Genomic DNA, 18,050 nt, shown 5'->3' on the forward strand with positions numbered 1-18,050 from the left:
AGTTGAGTACTCCAGTAATGTCACGACGTTTCAGCTTAATGTTGGAGGAAAGCTAGAACGGATGCAGGTCTCAGACGTTTTCCACTTTGGTCAGACCAACGAGCATGGGTATGGTGCTGACAAACCTAGAAACATAATCGGGGCGAACCGGGACTCGCACCAACGATCTAAAATCCAGTGAGACTATAGCGTATTTACTGATAACTAAAAAGGTAAATGTTAATTTTGAATTACGTCTGCTGTATACATCTGCATACGGCGAACTGCGGCAGCTTTTTTTAACTATCTGTAAAACCTTTCTGATGGTTTTTCCCAACAATAATACCAACTTTGACCTAGGACGTTTACCTAGACGTTCAACATGATGTACAGTCACGCAAAATTTAAATGCAACATGAGAGTTCTGATATTTCGTTGACCTCCGATAACTACATAAATCGGTTGTTTTGAAAGCTCCCCGATGCCATCACAGTGATGACGCATAGGTCACGGCCGTCACACGGGACGGTCACACCAACCGCTATGACGCCTTCAATGTCGAGGTGATGTGTGAATGTTTCAGCTTGGACAACAAATATACCAAAGGGAAATGTACGATGAGAAAAAGATCAGGCTAGGCGGAAATATTTTATTTCATGTGATGGGTGAGATTCAAACAGTATTTCATTTACATCAAGGTGCGTCGGTTTTGTGTGGGTGGTGAGCCCAAAGCGTGGCACTTCTTACTAGAACCTGCGAGCACAGGTATGGTGCTTAAAAACAAGACTCATAACCGAGGTGAATCGGGGATTTGAACAATTATAAACGGATCCTGTCACGACAAAGGGACACAAATCTTTACATCTAAATAAGGCCCGCAGAGCCTCATTACGAATTGATAATAAAAACACCTAAGTAAGTAAGTAAGTAAGTAAGTAAGTAAGTAAGTAAGTAAGTAAAGATATGTTTATAATTGACGTTCATTTTAAGTGTAGCTGAACCGGTATGATTCTTTTTGAATATATGAGACTCATGTATTTATATTTTTGGGTTTAATGTATACATCCTAATCCTATTTACAAATGTAGAAATCCAAATATGTGTCCATAATTGTAAATAGGTTTGTAAACTACCTGGTAATATGGAACGTATACACCCACGTTTGGCAAGTAATGACTATTCAATGGGGAAATATTTGATATGGTTGTTTTCTGTACTTTTAGTTTTCCGCCCACTAACGTTTTGATAACGTTTGTAATTGTTTGGTCAAATGCAATTTTCAATTGTATACTTTCTCTTCCCCGACAGTTTATATTCAATTTGAGAGCAGAGTTATTGTCATATGGTCGTTATTAAAATCATATCATCATTTCAATAGTGTCGCAATTATCATAACTTCCTTATAATCCAGTAATTTTTAAAAGTAGAAACTAATAACCGAAAGACATACATTTTGTTAGATATCCTTATGGAAGCTGAATCCTACTACAAGTACATGAAGAGTGGCGTGTTATTGTCTGTTTATGCAAACCAGTTCCTTTGTCCGCTTCTTGAGGTATGTCCTGAAACCACTGCTACAGATGCTGTAGACGACGGGGTTTAAGGCGCTGCTGAGGAAGTAGGAGCGGACGGCGAGGGTGTAAAATGCAAGCGTGGCACCACTCAAGCCCTTGAACAACGTACGGTCGACAGCTGATGCTGTGGTGATTGTTATATAAGGAAGGAAGCTAACTATGAACAGGATCGTGACAAAGAACATCATTAACGTGGTTCTATCAACAGAGGAAGAAGACGTTTGTGTAGGATGGTGTAGTCGTCGATCTGGTCCCTGTGTTGAGCATGACGTCGGAGCTGTGGCAGTTTCTGGTTGCAACGTTGTTCCGCTATTTCCTCCCATGCTGACGTCTGATGTTCTGACTTCCTCTGACTGATTTACTCTTTCAGTAGTGTCTCGTGATAGGCCATGCGTTCCCCGAGAAGCCTTCCACGCGTTCTGTACGCGAAGACGTTTCCAGATGAGTATGTACATTACGATGACAACCACACATGCGCAAAAGAAGAGGATGAAAAGGATACCATTGAACACTTTTGGAAGGTCTGTGTCTCTGAACTCATTTTTGATTCCACAATCGGACCCATTAAAACCGCTGATCTTCACATCCTTTTCCCCGTTCAGAACACCAGCAGGTATGGCGAAACAGGCAGCTGAAACAAAACAAATCAAGATGGCCACCATGGCTGTTAGGGGTGCTGTTTGCTTCCTGAACGGCTTGCATATTTTCTGATATCGTTCAATGGCGATTGCCACCAGTAAGCTGCACGATGCTATACAGGAAAACGCTATCCCAAATCGGGTAGCTGGGCACACAAAGGAACTGCCGAAAGTGTACTTATATCTTATGTCTGCGATATCTGCGGGAGTGTTCAGGACACAGTTGATAAGATCCACCGCAGTAAGCGCCAAAATGAACCTCCTCGTCACCGATGCATTCCTACCACAGTACACGAACAACACGAGGACATTGCCACAAATCCCCATCACCATGATTAGGCAGAGAAACAATATGACGGGTAATACCTCCATGGCGAATTCATCGTTCAAGTCATCAATGGAAACAGGAGCTGAACTGTGATTTTTGATCGACATTGTCCAAGAGAATCTTTCTGGATAATTCTTTCCGATCTTTGTTGTGAGCGTCAGTCCTTTAGTGTAGAGAGGGAAGACAGTAACTAGATACTACAACATACCAGTAAGGATGATGACAATGACGTTGTGCTTTACTCTCAACATGTGACATTACACTTTGTCTTCAGTCTTCTGAAGTTTCTGTGACTACCTTCAGGAACACAATATTTACATCATATCTGCATCTGTCCTCAGTGGGTTCTCATTTGCGGAATCGTGATTCTTCCCACTGCACAGGAATGACTTGCCAACTTACGTTAATCAAATCATTGATAATATTTCAAAATATTTCCTCATCAATTTTGTTTTCGGAAGTATATTACCAGATAACAATTGAATTCAACTTAACAAGTAAACATAATACTATCATGCCAATAGCAAATTAAACTTCATTCATATAGACGTAATAGGATTATAACGCAATACAAACAATACTATACGTCACGCACAAGGAACACGAATCGTGCATATTTACACATTTCATACTAATACATTTCCTTATGCTATTTTCATGCATGTGTCCTCATTACATATTAATAATATTTAAGTCATACATTCATAAAAGATTATCGTGACTATGAAGTATTTGAATACGTTAAATCTCGATACACAAATACTGAAATGCCGAGATACTACTGCACAAATATTCAACATACATTCCGAAGGCCCAGAAGCAAATTCAAATACGCCCTGCCAAATGCATTGCAAATAAACGCGGCGGCAGGATTATGTTAAGAATCGAGTGAATGACGCATAAATGTATCTACCGTTTTTCATGTTATATGCTTCAGTGGGTGTTACTAACCATTTCCTTTTCTCACAAATGTTGGCTTCCCTTTAAGTAACTTATATTTGTGTCTATGTTTTGTTTGTGTGTTTGTCTTGTTGTTGTTTAACGTCGCACTCGACAGTGTTCCAGCTATACGATAGCGGTCTGTAAATAATCGAGTCTGGACCTGACAACCCAGTGATCGACATCATGAGCACCAATTGGTATACGATAGCATGCTTTCATCAAGTCAGCGAGCCTGATCCCGTTAGTCGCATCTTACAACAAGCAAAGTCGCATTACAGCATGGTTGCTGAAGACCTATTCTAACCCGGACCTTCACGGGTAGTGTCTATATTATTTACGTAGTTGGTAATTAATTAAATCTTCCTTCGTGGTATGACCGCCTCCGTGATCTTGTGAATAGAGTGTCTGCCCTGAGAGCGGAAGATCGGTGGTGCGATCCCGGGGCGCTTCATGCCACAATGCGTCAACACGTGGTATTTGTTGTTACCCTGCCTGGCCAGAGTGGGGTATTCATGTTCAACTGCGGTATGGCACCTCAGTGGGCTCGCAGTATGAAACCGGCATTAGTTTGTACAAGCAGCAACACACTCATAAGTGCAATAGGTTTGAACGCGACGCTAAACTTCATTTCATCTCACCTCACCTCCTTCGTGTTGGAGACTCTCACATCACTCATTTCACTAGTTTCTTGAATTAAATAATTAAATAACAACATCTCAATCATTAATGTAAGTAATGGTGTTTGAATAAAACCACAAGTTAAATGCTTAAATGAGCGAGTGAGTTTGGTTTAACACCGCTTTCAGCAGCATTCTAATTACATCATGGCGTGTCAGCTTAATGTGGGAGGAATGCCCGATGTGATGCAGGTCTCAGACGTTGACCACTTCGGTGAAACCCACCAGCACGGATATGGTGCTGACAAACCTAGAAACATAATCGGGCGACCCGGGAATCGAACCCACAATCGAACCCATAATCATAGGTTTCTGGCGTGCCCATGGGACGCAACTCTGCACAGCGAATCGCGGCGCCTTAGACGACTGGGCCACCCGTGATCCCTGTTACTCCAGTGTCCACTTTACAAGAATTTAACAATAGATATGTTTGCATTATGATTTCAGTGCCCGTGCCCCCTAAATGCTTAAAAGAAAGAACAGCTTTTTTCTCTTTAAAAAACCTTATTATTATTCAGTATTTGTCATTAAGTGTTTTGACACCAAGTTACTTACATAACATGTGTTGTGACCCAGCAGAAAGTTGGGTATCTTAAATCTCACAGAAGACATTGAATTATTGACCTTTTTCACACTTTCGCCATCTTGGATCGAAAACGAAGCTTGGAGAGCATAGCTCCATGCAGTGTGAGTCAGCTGATAGGGAACAGAGAGCATGTTGTGCATTTCACTGATGGACACTTCCAACAAAAATGGTATCCTCTGTATATTGCACATTTAATCCTGAGGTTTAACTAAAATATGCATGTAATACACTGGAATTCGTATTTTGCTGTCAGGATCCCGGAAGTGAATCGAAAGGTGCATTTCGAGATACGTATTTCCGATTGTTTTATCATAACCTCGTCGGTATATGGGTACAATGTGATAGTATATTCAATGCCAGAAGTTTCGTATCGTAAATGAACTTCATAACATTAAACACGTCCGTCTTTTTTACAAATTTGATACGAGTTCAGATGAAATAACAAAAGATGAAAAGGAATCAACTTCAATTGGTAATCAAGCCAAGATAAAATAAATGTACCAGTACAAATTATGTTGATGGAACAATCTGGATTTCCCATATTTAACAAAGAAAAACAAACCGAAATGTTCATTTCTTTATTTCTCTCACAATAAGCTAGGTTTTCGTGCTCTTCAGTTATTCAGGCTTGTCAACACCTAACATGGACCGGGTGGACAAAAGCACCTAATATTAAATTCCATGACAAAATAATTTTCTTGCTTGTAAACAAATGGTACAATGTGTTTTTTAGAGTCTGATAGATATTGGGCATGTTGTTGAGTGAGTAAATATGACTTTTCACTTCCTCGTCCTATTTAAGTGAAATGTGACAGGAAGCACGTTTGTTGAGTAAGTGAATATGGCTTTTCACTTCCTCGTCCTATTTAAGTGAAATGTGACAGGAAGCACGTTTGTTGAGTAAGTGAATATGGCTTTTCACTTCCTCGTCCTATTTAAGTGAAATGTGACAGGAAGCACGTTTGTTGAGTAAGTGAATATGGCTTTTCACTTCCTCGTCCTATTTAAGTAAAATGTGACAGAACGCACATTGTAACCATTGTGTTACTGTCAGCAGAAAGCTCTCTCAGACATTCATCATCGGATACTTGTACTTCATTGTGTTGACTCTCGGGACTCAAAGACCGAAAAAAAAAATTCAATAACATTGTGATAATATTTCTACTTCTATAAAATCTTTTATAAACAATGCATATTCACCTTCTCTTAAAATTGGGCTTATTGAGAAAACAGCATTCTTCTGAAAAATGGAGAAATTTAAGGAAAATTGATCATGGTGTGTAACATTTCATGCTACTTTAGAACAATCTTGAAGGCATCAATTTATCTGATATGTCCAAAACTCAAACTGTATATTCTGTGTAAACTCAACAGATGCATCAATTTAATGACAGGATGTACTACAGTTCTTTATATCAACGTCACACAGAAATTCACTCTCGTTTGAATGAAACAGGTTTTGACATTTGTATTATGTATTTAATCATGCAATACTTTGTTTAGTCTGACCATGCTGAAAACATACTTTCGCTGGAGTGAAATAAATAAGATTATTAAAATCAGGTGAAGTATCACGTTTTGTCACACCAACAGTCACTCTGCCTTATTGACACTCTGGTTTTCTGAGTAAGGTCATGAAGATCACAAAGAAAATATGAGTCCTGTATTTTGTTTTGTCAAATGAAATGTTTATCGCATCTTGTGGTTTACTAAAGTTGATATTTTGACTTGTATCTGTACCACTCATGAAAATATTAACTTTGTCAGCTCACAAGATGAGATAAATTCATGTTATCATCGTTATTTGGCAAGGAAAACAAATATCCTCTATGTATTCTTTATATATATTTCTCGTCTTGATTGAATTATCAAAATTATCAAATTTATCACACCACTCGACTTGATTAAAATAGACCAAAGTTCTAAAGATTGTTAACAATAGCCACATCTTACATCATAACAATATTATTATTGCACACTGACACAGGAAGTACAACTATCATCTGTTATATAAATTAACATGATTAATAATCAATAATACATCACATAGCAATTGCTTGCACAAAAGAAATTATATTGTTTTAAAAGTTTCAAAACATGTTTGTGTACATAAAACCAGATGGATGTCACAATTGCAATTACAATTGCAATACCCATGGGCATTACACAACATTCCTAAAAAATAATTCTGTTTATACTTTAAGTTTATAGTAATGTTGATATCAATTTATGAATTTGAAATATTTGAAAACAGACGGTTAAAGAGTTATCTGTTTCTGTTCATTACATCAAGATCACATGTAGATTGAACATTTACTGGCCATTAATTAGTTGGGTTTTGGTTCATTTCGTGACATGATTTATTTTGTACAGAAAAGTAAATATCATTTTGGTAGAAATATTGCTTACACAATTGCAGCTCAAACTATGCTTCACTTTTAATATTTACACATCCTTTATGTAATAAATCAGTTGGAATATTACACCTCATGCAATCCAATCTGTCAACATTGACAATCAAAATAACAACTGTTCACAATCACAGCAGCACTAGTAGATCTGGAGGTCTAATATTTTATTGGAATGTGTTTGAGTCAATTACAATTTACATCATATACACAACTGTTTGAAAGCTCGTGTGATACACTGTTTCAGTTGTTTAAGATAAATATTGTATTTTTGTCATAAATGTTACCGAATCGTTTCTATTCTGTGAATGCTCTGTACCGCATGGTCTATTGGTACATGCCCCATTAAGCACGATTTAGTTTGCAAATGCTCAAATCCGTGTGGTCTATTTTGTAAATGGTTTACTTCGTATGGTCGCTTCTGTATATTGCCACACAGGATATGGTTGTAAAACGCTCTGCACCGTATGGTCTATTGTTTAAATGGTCTGCTCCGTCTGGTCTATTGTTTAAATGGTCTGCTCCGTATTGTCTATTGTTTAAATGGTCTGCTCCGTATGGCCTATATGGTATGGTCTATCTCAGTGTTAAACACAGTACCTAGTAACAGTATTAGTGTCCCCACTAGACTGGTCGGAGAGTTAGGTAAACTGAGATTTTATTTCCATAAACCAAATTTCACAAATGTGGAATTCAATTTATATTGAAAGGATTATGTGCATTAAATAATATCAAGGTTAAAAGAAAAGTAAATATTAAGCTTTCAATGTTTAGGCGATTTCCTTATCAGGTTTACGAATGAGCCCAGAGAACATAGCCTTCACGTCACCTTTGAGTAATAAGTATTATACTTCTTTTAGATGTTACAGGTAGAGTGACTGTTATCAAGTTATCATATCAAACATTTCTGAAAGAAAAGATATCTGAAAGATCTTTTCTTGCATTATTTTTAACATTTGCTGAAGCCTTTTAGTGGGTGAAGCGCGAATCAATTCATTACAAACCAACACGATTTGTTTCCCTTTTATATCCACATATGTAAGAATATGTCGATAAAGAAAGAGCTTTCTACAAGTCAACCTTCCCTTTATGTCGAGTAATATTTCAGGAGCTCCAGCCTTTGGTGTCTACATTTCTCAACCTTTGAGGTACAGCTGAACAAGCTCCTTTTAAGGAGAATTCAAAGAGCGTCATACGATTCATTGTCAAACGTTGTTTGATCAGAATTACAACAATTAAGGCCATAGTAGACTATCTTGTCAGTTTGTTCTGCGAAAATTTGCGTGTAGACTAATATTAAAGCGGTAATATCACAAGTAACTGGGTAGGGAAAGTATCTTTTTAGAACAATTATCCCCGAAAAAAACAACCCAAAATGATAATAGCCAAAGAAAAACAAACAAACAAAACAAAACTTAATCATATCTCGGATGCTAAGCGAGTCTTGGCCAGATGACTCATTGAGCGATTGCATGGTTCCCCATATTCAAACCAGCCAATTAGCATATACAGGCTCTTAAGGCTGACACGGGAAGATTTAGAGTCTTCGGCAACCCATGCTTGCCGTTAAAAGCGACTATGTTTGTCGTGAGAGGCGACTGACGGGATTGGGTGGTCAGGCTCGCTGACTTGGTTTATGCATGTCATCGATCCCAATTGCGTAGATCTATGCTTGTTGTCAATCACTGGACTGTCTGGTCCAGATTCAGTTATTTACAGACCGTCGTCATACAGCTGGAATATTGCTGAGTGTGGCGTTAAACAACAAACAAACAAATTTTAAAGCGGAATACGGGAAGATATTAAACGTGAGTGAATAAGTGGGCGTGACAAATTAATCAGGAGTACTTGACGCTGGGTTTATCAGTACGGCACTCACTAAAACTGTACGTCTTTCCCCTCAACTCGGGTTTGATGATGATGATGATGATGATGATGATGATGATGATGATGTTGGAGATTTAACCAGCGCTTCCCGTGTTGCCGATTTCGCACTCGGTATGATGGCATCGGGGAAGTCTCGTGGTTAACGCCGATTTCCCACATAGGTCCATTGTGTGAAGCCCATTTCTGGTGTCCCCCGTCGTGATGATTAGAATAGTGCTAAAGGTTCTACTACACCAAATCAGAACCAGTTGGGACAGTGCGGTTATCGTAGCCTTCAGTGCAGATCGAGAGATATCTGCAGGGTCAATCCAGTTATTAAAACTGACCATGGTTCTCTATATTTAGTACTGTCTTTTTCAACATGATGACTTATGCTGAATGTGACCACAGCTATTTTCAAGTAGGTGACATTTGGTGCGAAACTGGGGGCGGTGTGTTTAGCTTCCTGTACTCGGAAAATGAGCTGGTTTTTATTATTTTTTTTATTGCTGCTCTGGCTCCAGGTGCAATCACACCAGTTTGTGATTGTATTTCTCTCGTGTCTATAGTGCAATGACGTTTTGTCCGTGTGGTGAGAAATACTATACACAAGCCTCGTATGGTGTTTTGTAAGCCACCTTCTATGACAGAAGTTAAACCAGCACATAGGAAATAAATGAGTATGGTGCTACGATTTTACGACGCTTTTAGATTAGTAATATTTCAACAAAATACACGATCATGTTTGAGATGAAAAAGTGTATTTAATTTGTATATTTCTTTAAATGGAGTTCAGATAGCGTTTTCGGTAATCACGGCAATCGATAAATAATATTGTGAACCTTCTATTGTTTACGGAACACTAGCGCTGGTATTGGTTATTCATAAACCAACACGAGTTGTCTCCCTTTATACTTTCTCCATAGATAATCCTGACATACAGGTGCAACTACACCAACTCAGAATCAGTCGTTCGACCAGCAGTTTTCGTAGACTTTGAATGCAGATTGAGAAATCTGGAAGCTGTGATTGGATGATTTAAATATTTTTGTGTAAGATTTTTATGTTTTCAGATGTACACCGATCCAGTATAGTCACTCAACCGACAGCTGATACTGTTTGATTTTGTTGGCGTTAGCGGTATTTCAGTAATAATAGGCATATTCCCCACACCACTCATGCTCAACGCGGTGAGGGGGTCATTGTACACTCAAGAATCAATCTCACCTGGGGGGTCACAACCCATCGTACCGGGTACCCATTCATGCAGAGACACGTATCGAAGGAGACGCAATATGTGGTACATGTGCTTCAGTGTGGGGCAGGACGGAAGCCCTTAAACTCTCAGGAGAATTTCGGGCCCGAAACGACTTGGCCACCCATGTCACACAAAACATGTTTACGTAACCACAGAGGTTTTTTTCTATGACTTATTAAACGCATACCAGACTCCAGTTAACCAAACATAGTTCACGTCACATACGTGTTTGTAATAAATTGTTTACTGCAACAGAATGATTGATTTACTTCGCGCATTTGGGTTCGTGAATGGTGTTATGAAACAGTCCGTGATGTTTCACTTCAACGGAGCTTGTGGGAATGCCACATAGACTTACTTACTTACTTATATTGGAGATTTAACGTGCGCTTTCCGACTGCAAGCGTATGTCGCACACGGGCCCGGCCAGGCCATTTAATGTGTTTCCAAAAAGGGGAAAAGTGAGTTTGTGCAACCCAGGAGGGGGGCTTTAGGGGTTGTTTATATAGTAATTTTGAAATTTTGAGATTTGGAAAGAATGCCAAGAGTGGGTGGGGGACGAACTAAGGGAGCTGTGTGTGTTGGGTGGTTATTAAATAAGGTAGTTTTGGTTTTAATATTTTATTTGGGGTTTAAATGCGGCTAATTAGTCCTGTTTTTATTAGGTATATGCCTAAGGCTTTGAATTTTTCTAATTTATTTTGTGGATTTAGGATTGATTCTAATGTAAGTCCGGTTTTAAGATTTAGGGTGGTCTGTAGTGTTGTTCGGTGTGTAGTGAATGAGTACGTGTTCTGGTGTTTCTTGTTGTTTGCAATGTGGGCAGTTTCCTGTGGGCACATAGATATGGATATGGCTTTATTATAACGTTACTGGACGAAAGATCCGTAGCTTCTATCGACCAATCATTGTCGGACAGTAAAAACTGGAAAGATCATAGCTACAAAGGAAGGTGTCGTTGTTGACATTAGACGGTGTGACATGCACGCGCTGCAACCACTGTTGTCTTGTAACGGGAATTCGGGAAACAGATCCCCATTAATTCAAAGCTTCATCGGCAAACATCGAAGCATAATTAATTTACCCCCTTCCCCCGCCGCACCGGTCAATACAAATTATGATATTTAACTTCCTATATAATAACCGTCTTTGAAGTTATTTATTAGTTAATAAACTAATTAGATGATCGATATGGCGAAAGAAAATAAAAAAATTTTCAAAGTTGGGTTTCCCCCGGGGGATAATCATATCAAGTAACTAAAAACATATTAATTTGAAGGACGCAACTGAAACATTGCTAACACATATGACCGATGAATAGTGAAAATGTTTACAAGTATTCTCACATTTGAATATTGTCACATGTGTAGTAATGGGCCTGTCAAGAAATGGGAATTTAGCATCGGTGACGAATCAATGTTACATGTTTAAATAACTGCAATACAAATAAATATTAATAAACAACAATAGGTGATCGACGATGGCACACAAACAGCTAATCAAGGTTTATTGAAAGCAAGTGCTTGTCGTGAGTGACTTTAAACAAGAAATAACCATAACAGTTAAGAGTTTTGATTGTTTGTTTGTTGTTTAACGCCGCACTCAGCAATATTCCAGCCATACAACGACGGTCTGTAAATAATCGAGTCTGGACCAGACAATCCAGTGATCGACATCATGAGCATCGATCCACCTGTTACAGCAAGGATCGGTTGCTGAAGACCTATTCTACCCCGCATCAGTGACAAAAGCTATGCCCGGTTCAAATCCCTATTTTGACTTGTACCATAGATTGCTGAAGACCAATTCTAAAACTTTACGGTGTCCATCTTAAGAGCTTTATGTTGATTGGCTGGTTTCAATCCGGGGAACCATGAAATCGCCTTTTACGGCAAGCATGGGTTGCTGATGACCTATTCCATAGTCGGGGTCTTCAAGGGTATAATAGAGTTGGGTAGCCATAGCAGCCGGCCTTCAGCATTTTAAGGTCTGTCTCGGTGGTCATCGAAACAGATTCCACTGGGCGTGAGGGAAACTAGCGCTGGAAACTATATGAATGGATCAATGAAAATCAGTGATGACACCAGGTGTTTTCGAAAAGGGTAAGCATGTCCTGCCCTACCGGTAGCACCCGTCACTCTCGTAATTGGCCTTAAAAAGTGTTTGTCAATACAGTATGAATCCGCATGGGTCTAAATGACCTTGGCAGTTAAAATTGTGCCAGGTATTGATCATATGAACTAAACATGATCCACAGCAAATTATCACTAAGGTTTTACTGTGTGACCTTGGTTGTCCGACAATGATTAAATATAAGTCATATTTGATCACAATCCTGCAACAAAGACTCATGTGATGCATGCTTGTTTTACAATATTCAAGCACACGCTAACACATCTTGTTGCAAACAGAAAGGCCAAATACCAAAATTGGTAAAATATGCCCTAATTTGGACCAGACAATAGGACAGCCTGTGTGCACATATGTATATGTTTCATGAGTAACCCACTGAGGTCACAAGCAAGCAGACACACATGGTAGTATTTCAGCATGGAACATTAGTCATCGTATAAATCAACCAATTTGTGCTAATTTACTATTAACACACACACACGCACGCACGCACGCACGCACGCACGCACGCACGCACGCACGCACGCACGCACGCACACACACAAACACACCATTTAATGGTGGCTTAGACAACTCTCTACATCCTGCCACAGGAAATAATTCAGCATTGGATCTGTCACTTACAGATACAAATCCATTAAACGAATTTTTAAGGCCAGTCCACGATGACCTCTGTGGAAGCCAACTGATGAGCCATCTTCAACAGGGTGGAATGTTACTAAAGCAGACTGGCCATTATTTCAAACCCTTTGATGTGAAACACTGAAACCTGATAATCTAAGTAATATTCCAAAATAGTATAGCTGATGAAATAATTCATCTTCCTTTTAACTGTCCATCATGTTTGACGACGTTGTTAACAGGTATAGGAGAAGCCATATTGTCTTTTGCGATGAAGCTAATATTTTTATCGCTAATAATCTATACCAGTGTCAAAGTATATACTTGTTTAATGAACGGGTTTATGAAATGTTTTGTATAAATGTGTCTCATATTTATTCCTAGATTATAATCTTATTTGCAAGAAACAGATCATCTCGTTCTAATGAGATTGTTATGTTTCGTAATATTTCGTAGTAAACATTAATTAATGAAAAAAGTAGTTCAGCATTCCGATGAGGTCACAGGGGTCAAGGGCGTTTGACTAATGAAAATGCTTCAAGGGTTTATGCAACGTGTGCAGCATATGATTATATATACTCGGTTATTTGCGACCACCTATAATACTGATATATCTGTTCAATCTCGTGTGGAAAGCCTGATGGAAGAGGTTAGCTCCCTAAAGGGTTTACGTTCAAGTACTAACACAAAACATTAATGCTTTTTGACATTTGGACTCTAATTGTTTCCCCAGCATCAGAGAGAGGAGTCGGATGTTGAGAAGAATGACGATGAGGAAGAAATAAGCGAGACTGAGAAGGTGAGAGGTGCAAACCACGGTCTCATTAAATGAAAATATGTCTTGAGAAACACACAGACTACTTTGTAAACTTACACATCACAGCCTGACACTTACACCTTATTAGTTAGGGACCGACCATTTAATAGTCGGGATTTTATCGAAAAATATACATGGTCTCCAAACAAATCTTGAACCAAATAACTGTTGAAAAAAGGAATTGCCTGCTATAAAAAATACATTTTGCAATGCGTCTTTCTTTGAAAACAACATTTATTCTTCAATTTTTCATTGAAAAGTATTTGTTGTTTTGGATGCAGCAAAAGAAACATCCAATCTCGATACAAAAAACTCCAGCACACCCCTACTCAACCATCAAACATTCTTTGACTCAAATAATTCTCTTGCAACAACTCTGTGTCAGAATCCGGCATGAATAACTTTAGTTTACTATCGATCTTATTCTCTGTTGATAAACAGAAGAAGCAGGAGACATTGGCTCCCCAAGAAGTCATCCAAGTTCTGAGAAGCATGGACCTCAAAGACCGACACTTCGATTGGACTGTTCAACAGAACGCAAAATGCGTTAAAGTCATTATTCAATGGAGGAAACAGTCGGTGACCACTGCAAGTAACGTTCTGATAAAACCAAGCTAAATATGCACGATAACAGAGACAAAACCTACTCCATAATCATAGGCAATCTCTGTTAAAAGCAGATTTCATTTTACGATGCTGACAATGTCATAAACACATGTTCATAAATCACTATCAACTAACGATGACTATCTCTGAACATCATTCTAGTGACAAAGGTGTACTCTCGCCGTTTCTTAACAGTGCGAAACAAACTGTGACGGTTCAATTTCATGGGCGGGCACGTCATAAAAAAACGAAACATTTATTTCAACTCCAGTCTATTTTTAAGCTATAAACCGCCTCCGTTGTCTAGTGGTAGAGCGTCCGCCCGGAGAGCGGAAGGTCCGGGGTTGATCCCCGGCCGCGTAATACCAAAAGACGTTAAAAGATGGTACTTGTTGTTACCCTGACTGGCGCTCGGCATTAAGGGGCTAAAACAAGGACTGGTCGGCTCGGAGTCAGTATACTGTGTCTGATTGGGGTATTCATGTTAAAATGAGGCATGGTATCTTAGTGTGCTAGCACTTTAAATCGGCATCAGTCCGGACTAGTACAAGCAGCCATACACACACACACACACACAAGTGCATGCACGTCTCTATATAAGTGCAATAATCTTGGACGCCACGTTAAACCCCATTTCACCTCACCTTTTACGCTATACCCTACATTTTCCAACTAAAGCGGACCGCCTCCGGGGTCTAGTGGTACAGCTTTCTGGGGGGATAGTGAAAGGTCGGGGGTTCAATCCTAGGTCGCGTCATTTCAAAAGACGTTAAGAGATGGTACTTGCTGTTACCCTGCCTGGCGCTTGGCTTTAATGGGCTAAAATAGGACTGGTCGGCTCGGAGTATACAGTGTCTGAGTGGGGTATTCATGTTAAACTGCGGCATGGTATCTTAGTGGGTTGGCACTATAAACCTGGCATTAGTCCGGACTAGTACAGTCACGCACGCACGCACGCACACACACACACACACGCACGTCTGAGTGGCGTATTCATGTTTAACTGCGGCATGGTATCTTAGTGGGTTGGCACTATAGACCTGGCATTAGTCCGGACTAGTACAGACAGACACACACACACACACGCATGCACGCACGCACGCACGCACGCACGCACGCACGCACGCACACACACACGTGCATGCACGTCGTTATGTAAGTGCAATAATATGGGACGCGACGTTACATCCGACTTTACGTCACCAACTTGGGTGTAACGCCGCGTTTAATAATCTTACTGCAAAGTGACTCTTAAGACTTGTAGTATTTAGAATATATTTTTTTATTTAGCAGTCTAAAAGACAGACGGGAGATAAGAATGACGAAATAGATCTACCAGTTCAGACTCCTCAACTCTAAGGTAATGGAAACATAGTGTTTACACTTTACGGTCGGGTAGCCTAGTGGTTAAAGCGTTCGCTCGTCACGCCGAAGACCCGTGTTCGATTTCCGACATGGGTACAATGTGTGAAGCCCATTTCTGGTGTCCCCCGCCGTGATATTGCTGGAATATTGCTAAAAGAGGCGTCAAACCATACTCACTCACTGATTTGATACGTGTTAGATGGTGGGTACCTTAACGCGTAAGGAACTAAGTGTTAATTGTTATCCAACATTGATTCATTTTCTATTCTAAGACAAAACTTAGTATTATATGCAGAGACAAAACGTTTAGTTTGGATCATAGAAGAAGGTTATTACTTATGTATGATTGATAATTGTAAACAGTCCCGCGTTCTATAATTTGCATTAATTGTGTTTCAATATGTATTTGTGTCAACATTATGTAATGGCACACATTTATAATGTTTTAGAGGCGTTTTAAATCGTTCGAAGACCCGGGTTCGACAGGGGTACAATGTGTGAAGCCCATTTCTGGTGTTCCCCGCCGTGATAGTGCTGGGATATTGCTAAAAGCGGCGTAAAACCATACTCACTCACTACAATGTTTTATGTTATTTTTTCTCTTTCTAGCAGTAAAAGGATGTAAATGGGATTACTGTTGACTGTTTGTCGATGCAAGACACATCTTTCTAGAGCTTTCATCTTTCTTGAGTATAATCCATCTGACGTCAGATATTCCTGTGAGACATTTTCTTTGATGGTGAATTTCTTTTTTGAGTTTTTTTTTTTTGGGGGGGGGGGGGGGGTTAAGGTGAAAATGATTAATCTTTGCAACGCTCTAATGAATAGTGTGTAATATACAACTTGATTAAAGATTAAAAAAGGCATTGAAATTAAGTCAAATTTATGTCTCACCCTTCCTCCACCACAGGAAAAAAGGTTAGCCACAATCGCTCGATATGAAGTTTTGTTTTGTCTTGTTTGTTGTTTAACGCCGTACTCACCAATATTCCAGCTATATTACGGCGGTCTGTAAATATTCGAGTCTGGACCAGACAATTCAGTGAATGACATCATGAGCATCGACCTATGCAATTGGGATACGATGACATAAACCAACCGAATGCCGACCTGACCATCCCCTGACGACAAGCGTGGCTTTCTCAAGACTTATTCTAATCAGGATCTTCACGGGGACTATATTTATGCACCGAAATCAGCCATACTTGTCATCAAACAAGTAGGTTGAGTCGATTCGAACAATAATCGGGAACTCATTCTCTCCTGGAATGACTCGTTTCACACAGATTTTGAATCGTATTTCAGTTATATCAGCTCCGAATATCATATTCCATATATTATAAAATCCGAGATGATATACCTGAATGAAACATTATCCGGGTTGGGTTTACAGATTTTCGATCCACGCAATTGGGATACGATGACATCCATCAACCAAGTCAGCGAGCCTGACCACCCGATCCCGTTAGTTGCCTTTTATGACAAGCATCGGTTGCTAAAGACCCATGCAAATCAGGGTTAGTAGAATAGGTCTTAAGCAACCTATGCTTGTCGTAAAGGGCGAATTAGAAGTCTAGCTTAGTCAACGTCACATTCCCTTTAGTTGATATATTAATGACTGACAGGTTTAATCTTGTATCAAAAGGACAGAAATGTAATATCCATGCTGATGTCAATTATTTTACGTGTGCTTCACAAAACAGTGACATTACATCAGAAAACTGGTTCCTCAACTATTGTAAAACGTGTACGCAAAGTGTGTGTCTTTGGGGGTATATATTCGGACACGTAATGTAAACTGAAGTCTAAGATTGAGTGCCTCTGCAGTTCTCGATACGTTACGCCCGGAGGATCGGAACTTCAAGATGAAGCAAGTAAAGCCGACCCCCGAGTAAAAGCATTGGCAAGTGTTGTGGTATCGTATATCAACATGAGCTCAACAATCCGTGCTGTTGATACATCCTTACTCTCCCCATAAAACATAGCCAGAGATTAGGTACATGAAGCGGAACAGTCAACTACAGTGCCAATACGAGTTGTCAAAACAGGTACATCCTCTCCAGAGAGTTGGTGAAGGTGCTGTCCGTTCGCCAAAGCATCTCTTGGATGCTTGGGTTGTGATTCCGTTTTGAACTATGTGCCTGAGGAGGATCCGACACTGCCTGTTAGTATTGTCGCCCTGAGTCAGAACCCCATGATGTTCTTGCACCATGACGCCAGTGGAAAGAACCGCTTCCTGGTAGAACTTGTCA

The 18,050-nt window shown here is 39.6% G+C and overlaps 1 protein-coding gene across 1 annotated transcript; it reads right to left on the reverse strand.

The window, feature by feature from the left end:
- Positions 1-1,489: 1,489 nt before the first annotated feature.
- Positions 1,490-2,626, reverse strand: LOC139461578 (gastrin/cholecystokinin type B receptor-like). The gene has a single exon (XM_071243057.1). It carries the CDS (start codon positions 2,624-2,626, stop codon positions 1,490-1,492), a length of 1,137 nt encoding a protein of 378 aa, XP_071099158.1.
- Positions 2,627-18,050: the final 15,424 nt, after the last annotated feature.

The sequence above is a fragment of the Haliotis cracherodii genome, unplaced genomic scaffold (assembly GCF_022045235.1).
Source record: "Haliotis cracherodii isolate W230 unplaced genomic scaffold, xgHalCrac1.p SCAF_15, whole genome shotgun sequence".
NCBI classification, from domain to species: Eukaryota; Metazoa; Mollusca; class Gastropoda; order Lepetellida; family Haliotidae; genus Haliotis; species Haliotis cracherodii.